Genomic DNA, 17317 nt, shown 5'->3' with positions numbered 1-17317 from the left:
TATCAGTTTGGCTTTTGTTATATCCTCTGTGTTGTGAGGGACACAAGACTCTGGGCTGGAACAATGGATGTTTATTCAGTACAGCCTGTACACTGCAACATGCATCTCAGGACATTACATATCTCTGTTTCTTACATGTGGTCTCTCTAAGATGGCTACTATACCCCTTGACCCTTGTCATCACTGCTGGGTGGAGCCAGCCTTAAAGTGCCAGTACATGTGAAACCCTTCAGGTATAACACCTTCCATCCATCCCTAAAAAAAAACAAAAACAAAAAAAAAACAAAAACACAACAAAACAATAACAGGCACAAAACATTAACTGATAGCTGTCCAATAACAGTCCTCCAAACACAGGAGAATTATGGGACTTCAAGCTTCCAGGAACCGTTGCGGGGTTAATATGTCATCGGATCACTTCCGTCGGCCCCGTCGAAAGTCTCGTAACCGCTCTTGCAACTGAAACCGGTCAGGAGGGCGACAGTATCGTTGAGGCCGGGCATCCAGCGATTCGGGACCGGAGGATACTGGGCTGGCCGGAATGGGTACCGGCGGGGCCAAGAAGGGATCCCCCAGCTCAGAGGGTAAACAGACCTCCGGACCAGAGCTGGAGGGCTCTGTTGGAGACGAGTTCAAAAGTTCAGAGTCCCCACAATCATCAGTCTCTGTGCATCCTGATTCGCTGGGAGCAGATCCTTGAGACACTGGTGGTTCAGCTGGCATCAGGGATTCGGGCAGTTGAGAACGAGGACGCAGTTGGTCCGCATGACGTCTGCAAATGGAACCATCTTCCAGGCGGACCTTGTACATCTTGGGTCCCAAGGTCTCTGCAATGACAGCAGGAAGCCAACGGGTGTTGGAAGCCCCATAAGATCGGGCCCATACCTTTTGTTGGGCTGTGAATCGGGGGAGCTCATTGTGTTTGACCATCTTGTCTTGGGACTGCAGTACATGTTCCTGGACTGTTTGAGGGCGGAGCATATCCAAAACAGTCCATGGCTGCCGCCCCAGAAGGAGTTCTGCTGGAGTTTTCCCAGTGGTTGCATGTGGTGTGTTTCTGTAAGCAGAAAGGAAGGAGTCCAGCTGCTGGGGTGACAGGGACTGTTGTTTACTTGCAGCCACTGTAGCTTTGAAATAGCGTTTAAAAGTCTGCACAAACCGCTCTGCTTGACCATTTGTAGCCGGGTGGTAAGGTGCGGTCAACTTGTGCTTGATGTTGTGGGCAGTCAGGAAATGCTGAAACTCCTGACTGGTGAATTGTGCACCGTTGTCTGTGACGATTTCTCTGGGGTATCCAAACGTAGCAGCGAGATGTAACAGTATGGAAACCGTTGCCTTAGTCGTTGGCTGAGTAACAGGAATGACCTCAGGCCACTTTGAATGGGCGTCCACTATGATCAAGAAGGTGTGTCCTCTGATCGGGCCTGCAAAGTCCAAGTGTAGGCGAAACCAAGGAACCGTGGGCCAAGTCCAGGGCTGGACGCACCCTCGAGGAGGGTCTCTTGCCGTTTGTGCACATCCAGCACAAGCATTCACATATGTTGTGATATCTGAGTCTAGGTTTGGCCACCACACATAGCCTCTGGCCTTTTGTTTCATACGTGTGCCCCCGGGATGACCAGTATGTAGCAAGTCCAGAATGTGTCTCCGGAGGGTCTGTGGAATGATCACTCGGTCTCCCCATAAAACACAGTTGCCAGCCACAGTTAATTCCATACGCCTACGGAAAAAAGGTTCATACTCCTGTGTGACAGTTGCAGGCCAACCGGACCGTACCCAGGAGAGTATTGTTTTCAGAAAGGTATCCTTGTTTGTATGGGCTGCTATCTCCCCAGAAGACAAGAAGGACAGGCTGGTGTAACGACAACTCTTGACCGGTGGAGAAGAGTCCATGGACCTCCCTGTCAGTCGGGACATAGCGTCCGCATTAGCATTGGCATCATGACCACGATACTGAATTTTGTAGCTGTATGCCCCCAAGAATAGGGCATAGCGTTGGAGGCGGGCCGCAGTAGTCTGGGAGATGCCTTTGTCAGGGCTAAAGATCTGAAGGAGTGGTTTATGGTCCGTCAGTATGGTGAATTCCCTACCATACAGGTAAAGATGAAACTTCTTAATTGCCCATATCAGCGCAAGAGCCTCTTTGTCAATGTGTGAGTAATTGCTTTCTGCTTTTGTCAAAGACCTGGAGGCAAATGCCACTGGTTTTTCTGACCCATCTGGTAAGATGTGGGATAGTACCGCCCCCAGACCATAGGGTGAGGCATCACAAGCCAAGGTGAGAGGCTTCTGGAGGTCATAGTGCACGAGCATGCGTGACGCCAACAGCTTCCGCTTAGAAACTTCAAAAGCACGTTGGCATGCAGCCGACCAGTCCCATCTGGAGTGTTTCTCCAAAAGCTTGTTCAACGGAAACAAGGTGTGTGCCAGATCTGGCAGGAATTTGTGGTAATAGTTCAGCAAGCCAAGGTATGATCGCAGCTGCTGGACGTTGGTTGGGGCTGGAGCTTTGACTAAAGCATCAACCTTGGCTTCCGTGGTGTGTATACCTTCTGCATCCACAAGGTGGCCACAAAACTCCAATTTAGGCACCATGAATTGGCATTTTGCTAAGTTCACTTTCAGACCCTGTTCTTGGAGTCTCGCCAACACAAGCTCCACATTCTGCTTGTGTTCCTGGTCGGTCCGTCCTGTAATGAGCATGTCATCTAGCAGGCACTGAGTGAAAGGAATGTCCGCCAAAATCTCGTCCATTTTTCGTTGCCAAATGGCTGGGGCAGAGGCTACCCCAAACACCATCCGATTATATTGATACAGTCCCTTGTGGGTGTTGATGGTCAGAAACTTGCGGGAAGAAGGATGGACCTCAAACTGTAAATATGCTTGTTTGAGATCAAGCTTGGTGAACTTTTGACCTCCTGCAAGAGAGGCAAAAATGTCATCTACTCTGGGTAGGGGATACTGGTCTATTTCCAGTTGAGAGTTCAGTGCCATGCGGAAATCGCCACAAATGCGCAAGTCCCCATTCGATTTCTTTACCGGTACAACTGGTGATGCCCACTCGCTGTGCTCAACCTTTGAGATGACACCTTGTTCCTCCAGCCGACTTAGTTCTGCTTCCACACCTGCTCGCAGTGCGAAAGGTACTGTCCGAGCTTTGAAGAACTTAGGCTGAGCGTTGGGTTTCAGCTTGAGTCTCACACAGTCATGCTTTATTTTTCCCAACTGGTCATCAAAAATCTTTGGGAACCGCTGCTTCAGGGACACCACCCATCCCTCATTATCTCCTAATGGAATTGTAACGGTGTTACAGGGACTTATGGCGATGTCTGGCATACCAAAGTGAGCAATCCAGTCTCTCCCGAAGAGAGGGGGTCCCCCATTTTCTAGGATATATAATGGCAGTCTCTTTGTCTGACCCTTGTACAATACCTGTACTTTTGCGTAACCCAGTGGGTGGAGTATCTGCTTTGAGTATGTCTGCAGTTTGATTGGTGTTGGGCGGACAGTTTTTCGGGTCTGAAGTTGTCTCCATTGTTTATGGGTGATAACTGAAACTGCTGCTCCTGTGTCTACATCCATCCTGAGTTTCTTTCCCTCAATGGTTACATCTACAGTCATTGCGGAGGGTGCTGAATGCATATGATGTATGTCTAACCTGTGGAGCACTTCCTCATCCTCTGACTCAGATGATGATGTATATCTTCCCACCATATATGTCTTAGTCTTGGGGTTCAGAGGTTGTTTATCTCGCACCTTCTTGCTACGGCAAACTCGTTTCAGATGGCCGGTCCTACCGCAATTATGACAGGTCTGATCCTTAAACCGGCAGACTTTGTAATCATGGTCTGTATTCCCACAACGGTAGCAAGCTGACTCCCGGCTTGGTGGGGGTCTGTATTTCCAGTTTGCAGCAGTTGGCTTGACTGCTGTCCTGAAAACTTCCTGCTTCACCTCTTCCCTTCTGCTCTGGGGGTTCAATTCCTCTGTATCTTTCACAGCCATTTCCATCACTGAAGCTATCTCAATTGCCTTTGTAAGAGTAAGGTCTTTCTCTGTTAACAGTCTCTTTTGTGTTGACTCACAATTCAGTCCCATGACAAACTTATCTCTCAGTGCAGTAGGTAGGTAGTCCCCAAAAGAACAGGTCGAGGCTAGTCTGCGAAGGGCGAGCACATAAACTTTAATCTCTTCACCTGTCTGCTGCTGCCGCTGATAGAAGCGAAATCTTTCTGCAATTTCTAATGGTTTAGGCTGGAAGTGATCCTCTAGCAGTGTCAGCAGCTCTGCCAATGTCTTAGCTGCTGGTTTTACAGGGGAAAGCAGATCTCTCAGAGTGTCATATGTCTTGGCCCCAACCACTGTCAGAAACACTGCTACTTGCCTGTTGTCTGGGATGGCATTTGCACTGAAATACTGTTCCAGTCTCTCAACCCAGGAAGTCCAGGATGTCTGTTCTCCAAACTCACTTAATGTCCCGATTAATGACATTTTCCTGCTGGGATCTGTGATTGCTTTTATCCAGGTGACAATCCACAATGTCTTTGTCTCTCTCTCAGACTGATAGACACTTTGTAAATCCCATCCTCGTCGCCACTGTTATATCCTCTGTGTTGTGAGGGACACAAGACTCTGGGCTGGAACAATGGATGTTTATTCAGTACAGCCTGTACACTGCAACATGCATCTCAGGACATTACATATCTCTGTTTCTTACATGTGGTCTCTCTAAGATGGCTACTATACCCCTTGACCCTTGTCATCACTGCTGGGTGGAGCCAGCCTTAAAGTGCCAGTACATGTGAAACCCTTCAGGTATAACACCTTTTCTGAAGTGGGCATCAAGGCCAAAGTGTTGTCTAGGCTACCTGTGGCGACTGTCTTTATCTGGTTCCACAAGAGAAGGTGGTCTGTTTCTGGGCCACTATTAGGACTTGCAGCATTGAGGGTTCTTCCACCTATAGCGCTAACAAGAGTGTTTTTTTTTATTACTTGGATTGAAGTGCATGTGTTCACACCAAGCAAAGAAGGATTTCCAGATATGATAATGGAGCTTTCTGGAAGTGACTTGTATTGCTTTTAGCTAGGTAGAAATAATGGATGTAGAGGCCCCACTGTTTAAGACCTGGGCTGCCATGTTAAACCAGTGACTAAGAAGCAGGATGGAACAGGGGTCCTAAGACAGTAGGTTGGGCCTGTTGGGGAGAAGCCAATGGTGGTCTCCTAGTAGCTTAAGTATGTCTGTCTTTGTACCAGGTTCTTCTGGGCCAGTTTGATGCAATGAGAATTGACAGCTTCTTCTCTTGCTCTTTTGTGGAGCAGACGAGGTAGAATTCACACTGGAAAGAAGAACTGAAACCAGGGGGTTATCAAGGCATCTGATGCAAGCTATGTCTAACATATCAGGCTGAAAATTTCAGGGCCCATTACCCTTGGTCCAGGCGATGTGGATAATATGGTGATCAGTAATCTCCATCCACGAGATTATCTGGCTTGATTCATTCAGATCTGCAAGACTCCAGATACCCCTTTTTTGTTGATATATGCCACAGCCTACAGTCTGAGTTCACCCCGATTTGGTGTCCTTGCAGAAAGGGGGTCCAGTGTTGCAGGGCCATCCTTTTTGCTTTGAGCTCTAAGATGTTAATGGGTTTCTTGGCTTCCACCAATGATCTTGTTCCCTGGACCATGATGAAATGGAACACTCCTCCTGAGCATGAAAGGCTGGCATCTGCTGTTTATCCCTTTCCAGTGTTAAGGGAAGGAAGATTTCCTGATTGTCAAGGTTGGGCTGGACATCCACCAAGCTAGTCAATTACTTGCTTGGCTGGACAGGAGCCTGGGTCAAGAAAAAGAGCGAGTGGCACAGCCCCCGAAGGAGTCTACCATGAGGTCTAGAACTCTCATGGCTAATCTCATTGTGGGATGTCTCTGTGAAATGTCAGGTATTCAACTTGTCTCAGACAATAACCAACCATGCAAAATTTTGGAATCTGAAGGTACTTTATTAAGGGATTTTAGGTCCAGAATAGGATGAATACCCTGATGTGCTTTGGTTCCGTGAACAATTTTGAATAGAATCCTTTTAACCGGTCTTGCCGAGACACTAGCACAACTACTCCATGGGACAGGAGATGGTTCTGGGCATTCTGAAAATCTGACTGTCTTTAGGCTGATTTTGGTTGATTTGAGAGAAGAAAGCGGTTAGATAGTATAAATTTGAACTCTATTTTGTACCCCTTTGAAACTACCGATTGAACCCACGTCTGGGACATCTATGAACCAGAGTGAGGCAAACTTTACCAGATGTCCTGCTATTCTTGGGAGAAAGGGTGCCCCTTCATTTGGAAGAGGGCTTTGTGGAAGACTTGGTGGGCTTTGTGGGCCAAGGCTTACACCGAAAGAAAGGGCTGAACTTAGGTTTTGACGCTGAAGCCTGAGTAGAGCATTTAGGTGCTCTGTGTTTCAAAGAAGCAGAAGTCCATGAAGAGGGAGGTTTTTGAACCTTCCATTGTGGAAGTAGAACCTTTTTTTCCTGTGAGATCATTAATGTATTCGTCAAGTGCCTTAACAAAAATACATCCTCCTTCAAAAGGGCACACGTGTGAAGCATCTTTTACAAGCAGCTTCAGCTGTCCAGGCTTTGAGCCACAAGATTTTGTACATGTGAATGGAGAATAGAGCCACTCTGGAAATGCGTTTCATTAAATGTTCTAATCTAGGGCATCTGCACAAAAGAGCAGAGCAGAAGGCAATTGCTGTAGATGGTCCTGAAATACAGGATTGTGTTGGTTGTTCCCTAGTTTAGTCAGCTGAAGTTTGGCATACAGCCAAACGGTCTGCCAAACTTTTTGACAGCTGTCAGAGCAGGTCCATGTGATGATGGCCAGAGTATCTGGAGCTGCCATTCCTGCACACAGCCTTTTTTTGTATCCAGGATGGTGATTCCCATCACCCATGCTGATTTTCAAGTATTTTAACTATAAATGTGCCATTTTTCCTTAAGTGTATTTTTTACTGAAAGTTTGCATTTCTTAGTAAAAAAAAAAGTCTAATATTGTGTTACATAAATGTCAACTACGATGCTTTCAGAAAAGATTATATATGTGTGAAAAAAAAAAAAAACACAAAAACGGCTCTGGCAGAGAAAGGGTTAGGAGTCTTAAACTTCCTGGCCCGGATTCAGATAGAGATACGACGGCGTATCTCCTGATACGCCGTCGTATCTCTGAGTTCCGTCCGTCGTATCTATGCGCCTGATTCATAGAATCAGGTTCCGCATAGATCTCCCTAAGATCCGACAGGTGTAAGTGACTTACACAGTCTGATCTTAGGCTGCAATTCCAGGCCGGCCGCTAGGTGGCGTTTCGTTTTTTGTACGCGAGGAATATGCAAATGAGGAGTTCCGCCGATTCAGAAACGAACGCCCGGCGCTTTTTTTTACGTTGTTTGCGTTCGGCTTTTTCCGGCGGATAGTTACCCCTGCTATATGTGGCGTATCCTATGTTAAGTATGGCCGTCGTTCCCGGGTCGAATTTTGAATTTTTTACGTCGTTTGCGTAAGTCGGTCGCGAATACGGATGGACGCAATTTACCTTCACGTTGAAACCAATGATGTCCTAGCGACGTCATTTGGAGCAATGCACGCTGGGAAATTTAGCCGGCGGCGCATGCGCAGTTCGATCGGCGCGGGGACACGCCAGATTTAAATAGTAAACTCCCCCTAGCCACGGAATTTGCATTCCGCCAGGGGATTTACGATCCGCCGGTGCAACTTTAGAGGCAAGTGCTTTCTGAATACAGAACTTGCGCTGGCGGATCGTAAATCAGATAGATTACGCGGATCTAAAGATCCGCTAATCTATCTGAATCTAGCCCCCTATCTGCAAAATCTTCATTTGGTGAGATATTTGTTTAAAGGAGTTGTAAAGGCCTAAGGTTTTTTATCTTAATGCACCAAGATAAAAAAAAAAAAAAAAAAAAAAAAACACCTGTGTGTAGCACCCCCCTAATTACCTACCTGAGCCCTTTCTCTCTCCAGCGATGTCGATGATCCCCTCAGCCACCCAGGCCACTCCTCCTGATTGGCTGAGGCAGAGCAGCAGCAGCAGCACCATTGGCTCCTGCAGATGTCAAAGTCAGTCAGCCAAATGGCTCCTTACTTGAAAGAGTGCCCCGAACCCGGCACTGAGGCTGTATGGCATGTCATGGGTGGATGAGCGTCCCCCATGCTGTGTAAGCTGGTGTGCGTTCCACCTCTCGCAGTGTGAGAGCATCGGGACACTCATCCACCCATGACATGCCATACAGCCTCAGTGCCAGGTTTGGGGCACTCTTTCAAGTAAGGAGCCATTTGGCTGTTTTTATGTGCACACATTTTTAATAAAAACAAGATTACACTATTGTGGTATATTCTTTCATTTTTGTATATTCGCTTTGGAGAGCTGTGGCAATAAGGGTATTGAGGTGTATTGATTGGTCCATCTAGCAGGCGCATCCTGCAATAAGTGCATTTGAACTCTTTTTTTGACTAAAAGGGTCAACATCAACTGGTAAGCTGCCATCTATATTTGAACACATTGGGTGTGACATCACGGACGGCGACGGTGAATCTCTGCACTTTGCACTTATAGAAAGAACAAATAAAATTTTGATGGACTTTAGATTTTATTTTTCATGAAGCACTATATTCCTTGCACTGCAGTTAATTATACTCCCGTTCATTTTGCATTGTTATTTTTATTATTGGCTAATGAGTATGGCCTGGATTCACATACATCGGCGTATATATATATATATATATATATATACCGCCGTAGCGTATCTCTTTTACGCTACGCCGACGCAACGCAGAGAGGCAAGCATGGAATTCACAAAGCAAATGCTCCCAACGTTGCGCCAGCGTAATGTAAATTCGTAGGCGTAAGCCAGCCCAATTCAAAGTAGGTGGGTGTGATCCATTTAAATGACGCGTGATCCCATGCAAATGATGGGCCGAACGGCGCATGCGCCGTCCCATTGACTCATCCCAGTGCGCATGCGCAGAATCACGTCAAAATTACTCCCTAAGATACAACGGATCAATGCCTGCGACGTGAACGTAACCTACGCCCAGCCCAATTCACGTACAAAGACGTAAAATACGACGGCTGGTCCATACCTTTGCATGAGTTGCGCCTCATAGATGGGGGAATAACTTTACACCGGACGTAAGCCTTACATAAACCGTGTATATTAATGCGCCGGGTGCAAGTACGTTCGTGAATTGGCGTATCTCACTCATTTGCATATTCGAATCGTAAATCAATGGGAGCGCCCCTTGCGGCCAGCGTAAATATGCGCCCACGATACGACGGCGTAGGAAACTTACGTCGGTCGGATGAAGCCTATTTACAGGCGTATCTTGCTTTCAAAGTCAGGCGCATAGATACGACGGCGCATATGTGCGCTTACGCGGCGTATCTCGAGATACGTCGGCGCTATGTGAATCCGGGCCAAAATGTTGCATTATTATTCAGTATATTGTTTGTATAAGTTGGGTAATACCATCTTGCATCACATTACTACACTGTATAGGGATAGGGGATTTTGATTCACATCATATTGAAAGGGTAGCTGGTATTTTTTGCTAATTAATTTTGGTTTATTACCTATTACATTTATATTAGTTATTTTTATGAATTACGTTTATAGCGCCCCCACCCTCACAATACACAAGCATTTCTAGTCAAGATTTGACTATTTTTGGGGAGCAGCTTTCATTATTAGTTCACACTATTAATGGTTTATTAATTTTGGCGCAAGATATTTTTACCCATAGTCCCACCTATACAGAGTCCATGCTTTGTCCATCACGGTGGGCATACCCACAAAGGGTCTTCTGGGTCTTAGTTCTATAGGGATGAAAGAGGGCCTTGGACTTGTATAGCACCCTGAGGTTGACTTTGCGCATTGTACAAAGTTCCAAAGTGAGCATCAATGCAGGATTCAGCACCTGAAGCAACAGTACAGACCACCCCCTTGGCATGGGGTCTGGGTATCCCTCCCAAAATTTTACCAAAAGGTGTAATGATCTTCTATCGTGGTATTAGAAGACAGTGAAGAGTTAAGTGAATCATCTGAAGATAAAATAATAAACGAATTAGGATATATATATATTCTGGAGAAGAGATGGAGGTGGGACAGACAATAGTTTGTATTCTGAGAAAGTGATGTGGGTATAGGTACACATTTTTTAAGAAGATTATGGGTGCATCTCCTTTAAAATGACACTAGCCCTGGGCTCAGAGGGGAGGCAGCAGCCAAATACACTTCTTCATAGCCCGGATACAACAAATTTATACCAAGAGTACAAGATAGTTTTAGCCCCTCTCTACTTCAACTAATACTAAAATAAATTTTAGCCGGCGTTGGTTTAATAAGAGTGAGAAGCGTGAGCTGAGGTTAGGTCTCTGGGAAACGCACACATTTCATTAGAGCAGTGCCACCATGTTTCGTCAGGTCATGTACTAGAGTTGTGAGAGGCTCTTCTCTGTGTAGACTGAATATGGGACAAGCAGATGTTTTGTGGTTGGAAAGAAATTAATAGTGTTCCTGCTCTGTGTTCATTAGATATTTAAGAGAAGAAAATCCACTGTGAGCTCCACTCTCACCTTTTTTTCTTTTCAACTTGCGTTTTCGCTGCCTGTTGACCACACATGCTGCCAGGGTGCTGAACAGAACTGCTGCGGCCAAAAAACAGATTGTGGCGACGATTCCAGCAAGAACAGGGCGAGCAAAACCTTCATCACTAAGTTCTGGAGAGGGGAAGACATCTGCAAGATGAAAAAAGGTGAAATTGTCAAAGAAATACTAACATCATTGAAACCTATAACAACCAATGAGACATTTAAGTACTGTCCCACATTGGCTGATGCTCAGCTGTTTACAGATAACATAAATATTCATACTTCTTCTAGTCAAATCTCTAGATCCATATTATTAGAAGTATATTAATATTGGATGTTTTCGTGTGCAATGCAGCATCTGACATAATGTGATGTGGTTGAGAGGAGCCAGCAGAGGGCGCTCCAATAGAATACACACAGTAAAGCATGGGTGTTAAACCCATGGCCCTGCAGCTGTTGCCGAACTACAATTCTCATTATGCCTCTGCATTTGGGAGTCATGCTTGTAACTATCGGCTTTGAAATGGGCTTGTAGTTCTGCCAGCTTGAGGGCCACAGGTTGAGCACCAATGTAGTAAAAGCAAGGATCTCCAAACTACGGCCCTCCAGCTGTTGCAGAACTACACATCCTATGAGGCATTGTAAAACTGACATTCACAGACATAACTAGGCATGATGGGGATTGTAGTTCCTGAACAACTGGAGGGCCGTAGTCTGGAGACCCCTGCAGTAAAGCATGCAAGCAAAAATCTCTGATTAGCACAGATTACCTGGCACAGCTGAGCTTTGTATAAACTCAACAGGCACTGTGCAGACACAATTCTAGCACACATCACAGCAACCATAACGATATATATACACTGTAGTATAATAATCTGCAAACTCTAACCTGTGCTGGACAATCCGGCAATATTACTGGGCTCACTGATGAGATCCTGCATCACGGCCAGAACCCGGAACTCGTACCATGTCTCCTGCAACAAAACAGGATACTGCTGAATGAGGAACTCCAACATGGGACATTTCATAACCCCATGATGTATAAAATTTAAGAGTATGGACCCACAATGTGGAAAAAAACAACTTCAGGGTAGACAAACCTAGTGTTAGAATTCTCAGGGCAAGGAGAATGTGGGAAATCTCAGGGTAGGGAGATGTAATGTGGAATTTTTTATTAAACAAGCATCCTGTTATAAAGCGAGACTTACTGTTGCTGAACGTGGACCCCCAACACAAGAAATATCATGACTCCATAATGGGGGAAATCTCAGGGTAGGGGCCCATTAAGTTCAAAACAGAGGGCAGGGACCTACAGCTTGGCAAGTCTCTTAAAATGGTTCTATAGGCTGAAGGTTTTTATGCATGAAAGTAAAAAACCTTCAGTGTGCAGGTCCCCCCACAGCCCTCCTTTATACACACCTAAGCCTGATCCAGTGATGTGCACGAGAGCATAATCTCTCCCAGGTCTTTGTCTCCTCATTGGCTGAGACACAGCAGTGGGAGACATTGGTCGGTCAGAAGGAAGCGGGACCAAGCCATGCTCTGTGTGTCTCATAGACACACGTGGGCAGCTCGTGAGCATGCATAAGTGACCCCAGAGCAAGCAGCTTGCTATGGCGGCACTCAACGGGAAGGAGGGGCAAGGAACGTGGGCAGTGACCCAAGAAGAAGAGAATCTGGGCTGCTCTGTGCAAAACCGTTACACAGAGCAGGTATCTATGACATGTTGGTTATTTTTAATAAGAAAAAAAATGAACCTTACAATCACTTTAGCACAAATCTTCTCATGAGGTGGAAACAACAAATCATTGAATAGCGGTATTCTGGCAGGGTTTGTGTGAATTGGTGTCAAGACTCGTAAAAGAGATAAATTGGTTAAAGGTGGAGTCTGTTGGGCTGAACCACTTTCTTATGAATCATGCTGACATACTTATTGTTGTGCCCATTAACATTGGATGTCAATCCTCCTCCTTTTAATGCCCCATAACATAACACATACGTTCCGGAATGATTTTAAGATCTAGCAATTCCTGCAGCAGGGTTGCAGAACTGGGAACGGAGATTGCACCAATAGAGTCCCAGAGGGATAGAAGAAATGATCAGGGCATTGCATTCCACAGCATCTACTAAACAGTGACATATCCTTTTAAAATGTAGACATTTCTGAAAAAGGAACGATAGTCAGTTTTTAGTTGTGAGGACTTCTCATATTTCCTCATCTAATTATTTCACAGAGCAGAAGATTAGGACTGAAAGTCCCACACACTCTTAACCTACCTGGGAAAGTTCCTTTGCTAAGATTTCTGTCTCGGGTCCAGCTATCGAGTCATCGAGAATTTCCCACCTCTCCGCTAAGCGAAACTCCATGATGTAACGATCAAGTGGAAAGCTGTGATTGGCTGGGGGGAGCCAGGAGAGAAGCACACCTTGCTGGGTCCGATTTGCTATTAGGCAGCGGGGTGAGGTCAAAACCAGGAGAGGCTCCGGAGTTGTGAGAGGGAAGGCTGTCAGGAATATGGAATTATTAGCGGACGCCTTATGACGGCTCTATGTCGGCATTCAGTTCATAAAAGAAGCCTATCTGCACCTCACCTAAAGTCCGCACCGTGACCACCTCACTGAACGAGCTGGTCCCCAATTTGTTTTGTGCAAGTACGCTGAACTGATATTCCGTCTCCGAGTCCAGAGAGTCTACGAGCAGGAATGAGGCTCCACTGGCTACGGGCTTGGAGACCCAATCATGAGGTCCGAACTGAGCACGCTTCATCCTGTAGGAAGCCAGAAGATGCAAATATAGTAATAACAGTCGCATTTAATCAGGCAAGACCTGTTTACATAGGAAGAAATCTTTGCAGAGAGGAAAAAAAAAGTCAGAAAAAACATTTAAATAATTAAATTGTATCTTCACATCTCAGCCAGTCATTGCAGTGAGAGTTACAAAGTCTTCTCCTCCAATAGTATGGAACCTAGAAAAATGTCTAATGTACAGTACCTCCTGAGCAGACAGTACAAAGGATGGGTGGAGATAATTCAGCTACATGAAGATTTTCCTCTCTATCTCAGAATGACAGACAGGTTCCTGTCATATGTCATGTTCTGTGATATATTTGTATTTATTTTTTGGTGTCCAACATAGGTCATTGTATACTTTCTACATCTACAATCAATGGATGGGGATTTATTAAACCTGGTGCACACAGAATCTGGTGCAGCCGTCTATAGTAAACAAATCAGCTTCTAATGTCAGCTTGTTCAATTAAAGGAGTTCTCTGACCTAAAACTTTTAACCCCCGCTGTGCCCGGGCTGTAAAAAAATAGAAAATAAACTGTCACTTACCTGCCTACGATCCCCCGTTGTTCCGATATCGCCGTCCCGTTCTCCGGTCCCGGGCCCCTTCCGCTTCCTGTGTGTCGGTGACTCATAGTGCGCTCAGCCTATCAGCGGCCGCAGCAATGTCCCGTCGCGGCCACTTATAGGCTGAGCGCACTATGAGTCACCGACACACAGGAAGCGGAAGAGACCGGGACCGGAGAACGGGACGGCGATATCGGAACAACGGGGGATCGTAGGCAGGTAAGTGAAAGTTTATTTTCTATTTTTTTACAGCCCGGGCACAGCGGGGGTTAAAAGTTTTAGGTCAGAGAACTCCTTTAAAGTTTGTAAACCCTTGTTTTTGTTTGTTCACTTCCATGGGGGCACCCGTGCAGGCCTCGCTCCCAAGTCCCGCTGCTGTGTCCATTCACACAGACAGCAGGACTCGGCCCCGCCCCTCGCTCCCATGTCACAACTCTCGATTGACTGCAACGGAAGCCAATAGCTCCTGCTGATATCAATGTGTACAATGAGGAGAGAGATATAGCAGCTGGAGCTGCTGCGCTCATGCACATGACTGGATCGGGCTCAGGTAAGGGCAACTGCAGAACAGAAGGTTTTTCACCTGAATGCATAGACTGCATTAAGGTAAAAAACCTTAAGTAGATGTAAACCTGATTCATGAAATTTTAAGCTGGCCACATATATCTGCAGTGTTTTGTTATCTCTCTTCAAAGCACTATGTCCCGTAGCCCTCTCCTGCTCTGTTCTTCTGCTATCAGCCTAATAACTCCTGACAAGTTCTCTGTCACATATGATAAAAGCAGCCTGAGTTTTGTGTTGGGGAGAATGCTATAAATTGATTAGCAGAGCCCTGAACTATACAATGATCAGAGCTAAAAGTCTCTACCTAGCAGGAGAGGGGGTGTGTGCCTTTTTTCCCAATTAGATGCCTTGGCTGTATGCCCTGGCTTCACTGCAGTGCTAACCAGGAAGAGAAACTCTAACATGATGTGCACTTTCTAAACTGTCTAGAAAGTTAAAGACAGCAGATATACAAGTAAAACTTATGTAGGGAGATTTGTTTCATCCCTGTGTATCATCTGAGGCACTTCACTGGGTATATGTGAGGCTTTACAACCACTTTAAGCCGACAATTAGGCCTCCTGCACACCTGACATTAAAACGACAATTTAAAAAACGCCAATAGCTTTGCAGTGAGTTTTTCAAAGTTCAAATAGCGTTTTTTCCCGCGTTCCCTGTTTTTAGCATTTTTTTTTTCCAATGGATCAAAAACGTTAAACGCTAATGAGCGACGTTTTTGATCGTTTGACGTTAATCAGAGTTAGAGGCCCGGATTCACAAAGCACTTGCGCCGACATATCTCAAGATACGCCGCGTAAGTGCAAATATGCGCCGTCTTATCTTTGCGCCGGACCCACAAACTAAGATACGCCTAAAAACAGGCTTCAACCCGCCGACGTAACTTGCCGGCGTAGCGTGGGCGCACATTTAGGCTGGACGCTCCCATTGTTTAGCCATTCAAATATGCAAATGAGGGAAATACGGCGATTCACGAACGTACGTGCGCCCCACGCAGGCTACGCGATGTGCGCGCAAGTTGTACGTCCGGCGTAAAGTTAAGCCCCATAAAGCAGGTGTAACCCAGCAGCAGACATGCAAAGGTCTGCACCAGGGAACTCAAGCCGGCGTATTTTACGTTGGACGTGTGTCTGGCTGGGCGTAGATTAAGTTCATGGCGTACGCAGTGATCCGGCGTATCTTCGGCAGTTTCGACGTGGTTGTGAGCATACGCAGAGGGATGCGTCCACGTCCCGGCGCATGCGCAATTCGGAATACTTATCTGTCTGGCGCTCGGACCATCATTTGCATGGGGGTCACGCCTCATTTGCATGGCTCACGCCCACTTTCACCTATGCCGACTTACACCTTTGAAACCCAGCGCAGTTTTGGGAGCAGTGGCTTTGTGAATTCCATGCTTGCCTCTATGCGCTGCGTCAGGGCAGCGTATTTTATTTGCGCTTTGGCGGCGTAATGTGTGCCCGGGCGCTCTCTGTGAATCTGGGCCAGAGTGTTTTTACTGCTCAAAAACGTCACTGCCCAAAACTGCTGATAGCCTATGTGTGCATGGACACATAGGATAACATGGAGAGTTTAATGACTGTAGAAAAAAAAATGTTTACAGCCAAAAACAGCTGCTGTAAAAATGTCAAAAAATCCAGTGTGCATAAGGCCTAAAACCTAGAAGCTGATTGGTTACTATGCACAGCTGCACCAGTTTGTGTGTCCTCCTAAGCTCCACCCACCCTCACTCAGAAGTGAATGTCAACATTAGAGCCATAAGCCCAACTACTTAATAGGCGAGTTAATAGCCTGCAGCAACCAATGAGATGTTCTAATGTCTAAGCTGCAACAAGTAATAACATTGTAATAACTAGAAAAATCCCACCAGGTTATTTTGTATCCATTTTTTATAAAAACCCGCTGCAACCTAATTCAATAGACTTGTATCTGAGAAGGGCTGCCCTCTCTAGTTATAGGATGCTGCTTTCTATACGATAGCCTATGAAGGCAGGGCTGAAGTAGGTAGTCCCAGAACCAGGGAACATACTGGCTACATATTCATAGGTTCAGACTTGGTCAATTAGTAGATGAGAATTGAGCAAATGGGACATCCCAGTGTATTTTGATAGACACCAGGTAGGATGTGTCCCTGGAAGGCAATTTATAGGTTCCTAGCTGCAAAAAAATAAGAGAACCCTATACTGAAAAGACTAACAGGGGCTGCCAAATATACAGCCTATCTGGAAATGCTAGTTACCTGGCAGTTTCTGGTCTCCGTACTTATTGAATCATTGACCAGTAGCAAGCATGCAGAAAACAAAGCTAGTGTAATGTTATCACGTGACTTTGGACAATTGTTTCAGTTTAGTAACCCTAAGGTACTGAAGCCAGAGGATTGCTATGACAGCTAAAGGACTAGAAACCTGTGTAGTTTCAGAAATTTCACCAACCTGGGCAACTGAAACTGAGCATATGATGGGAAAATTAACACACAGATTGCTTATTATGAAAAATGTCAAGCCAATCAATCGGTCCAGAGAGAATGCAAGCTGAAGTGGATCACAGCAGTACAGTTCGTTCTGCACTCCTGTGACCTGTTTTCAGCAGACAGCGGGCTAAAGCCTGCTGTCAGCTGACATCACAGAACCGGTCCAAGTTTGGGCAAGATTGCGACAATGAAGTCGGGATCCACCCACTTGACTGGACCGACACCTGACTTAGGGCCAGATTCTGAAAGGACTTACGACGGCGC

At 45.9% G+C, this 17317-nt stretch overlaps 1 protein-coding gene across 3 annotated transcripts in view; it reads right to left on the bottom strand.

Annotated features, from left to right (window-relative positions):
- IGSF9B (immunoglobulin superfamily member 9B) overlaps positions 1 to 17317 on the bottom strand; it is a 100585-nt gene that overhangs the window by 23839 nt on the left and 59429 nt on the right. For all 3 annotated transcript variants that reach the window (XM_040326252.1, XM_040326254.1, XM_040326255.1), the window contains exons 13-16: positions 13260 to 13435; positions 12945 to 13171; positions 11557 to 11641; positions 10653 to 10814 (exon numbers count right to left, since the gene is read on the bottom strand). In XM_040326252.1, the coding sequence (XP_040182186.1) occupies positions 10653 to 10814; positions 11557 to 11641; positions 12945 to 13171; positions 13260 to 13435 (650 nt within the window). The remainder of the gene's footprint in view (positions 1 to 10652; positions 10815 to 11556; positions 11642 to 12944; positions 13172 to 13259; positions 13436 to 17317) is intronic.

This window comes from Rana temporaria, chromosome 10, assembly GCF_905171775.1.
Source record: "Rana temporaria chromosome 10, aRanTem1.1, whole genome shotgun sequence".
Classification (NCBI taxonomy): domain Eukaryota; kingdom Metazoa; phylum Chordata; class Amphibia; order Anura; family Ranidae; genus Rana; species Rana temporaria.
The sequence above is the reverse complement of the archived record's forward strand: the minus strand, read 5'-3'. Positions and strand labels throughout refer to the sequence as shown.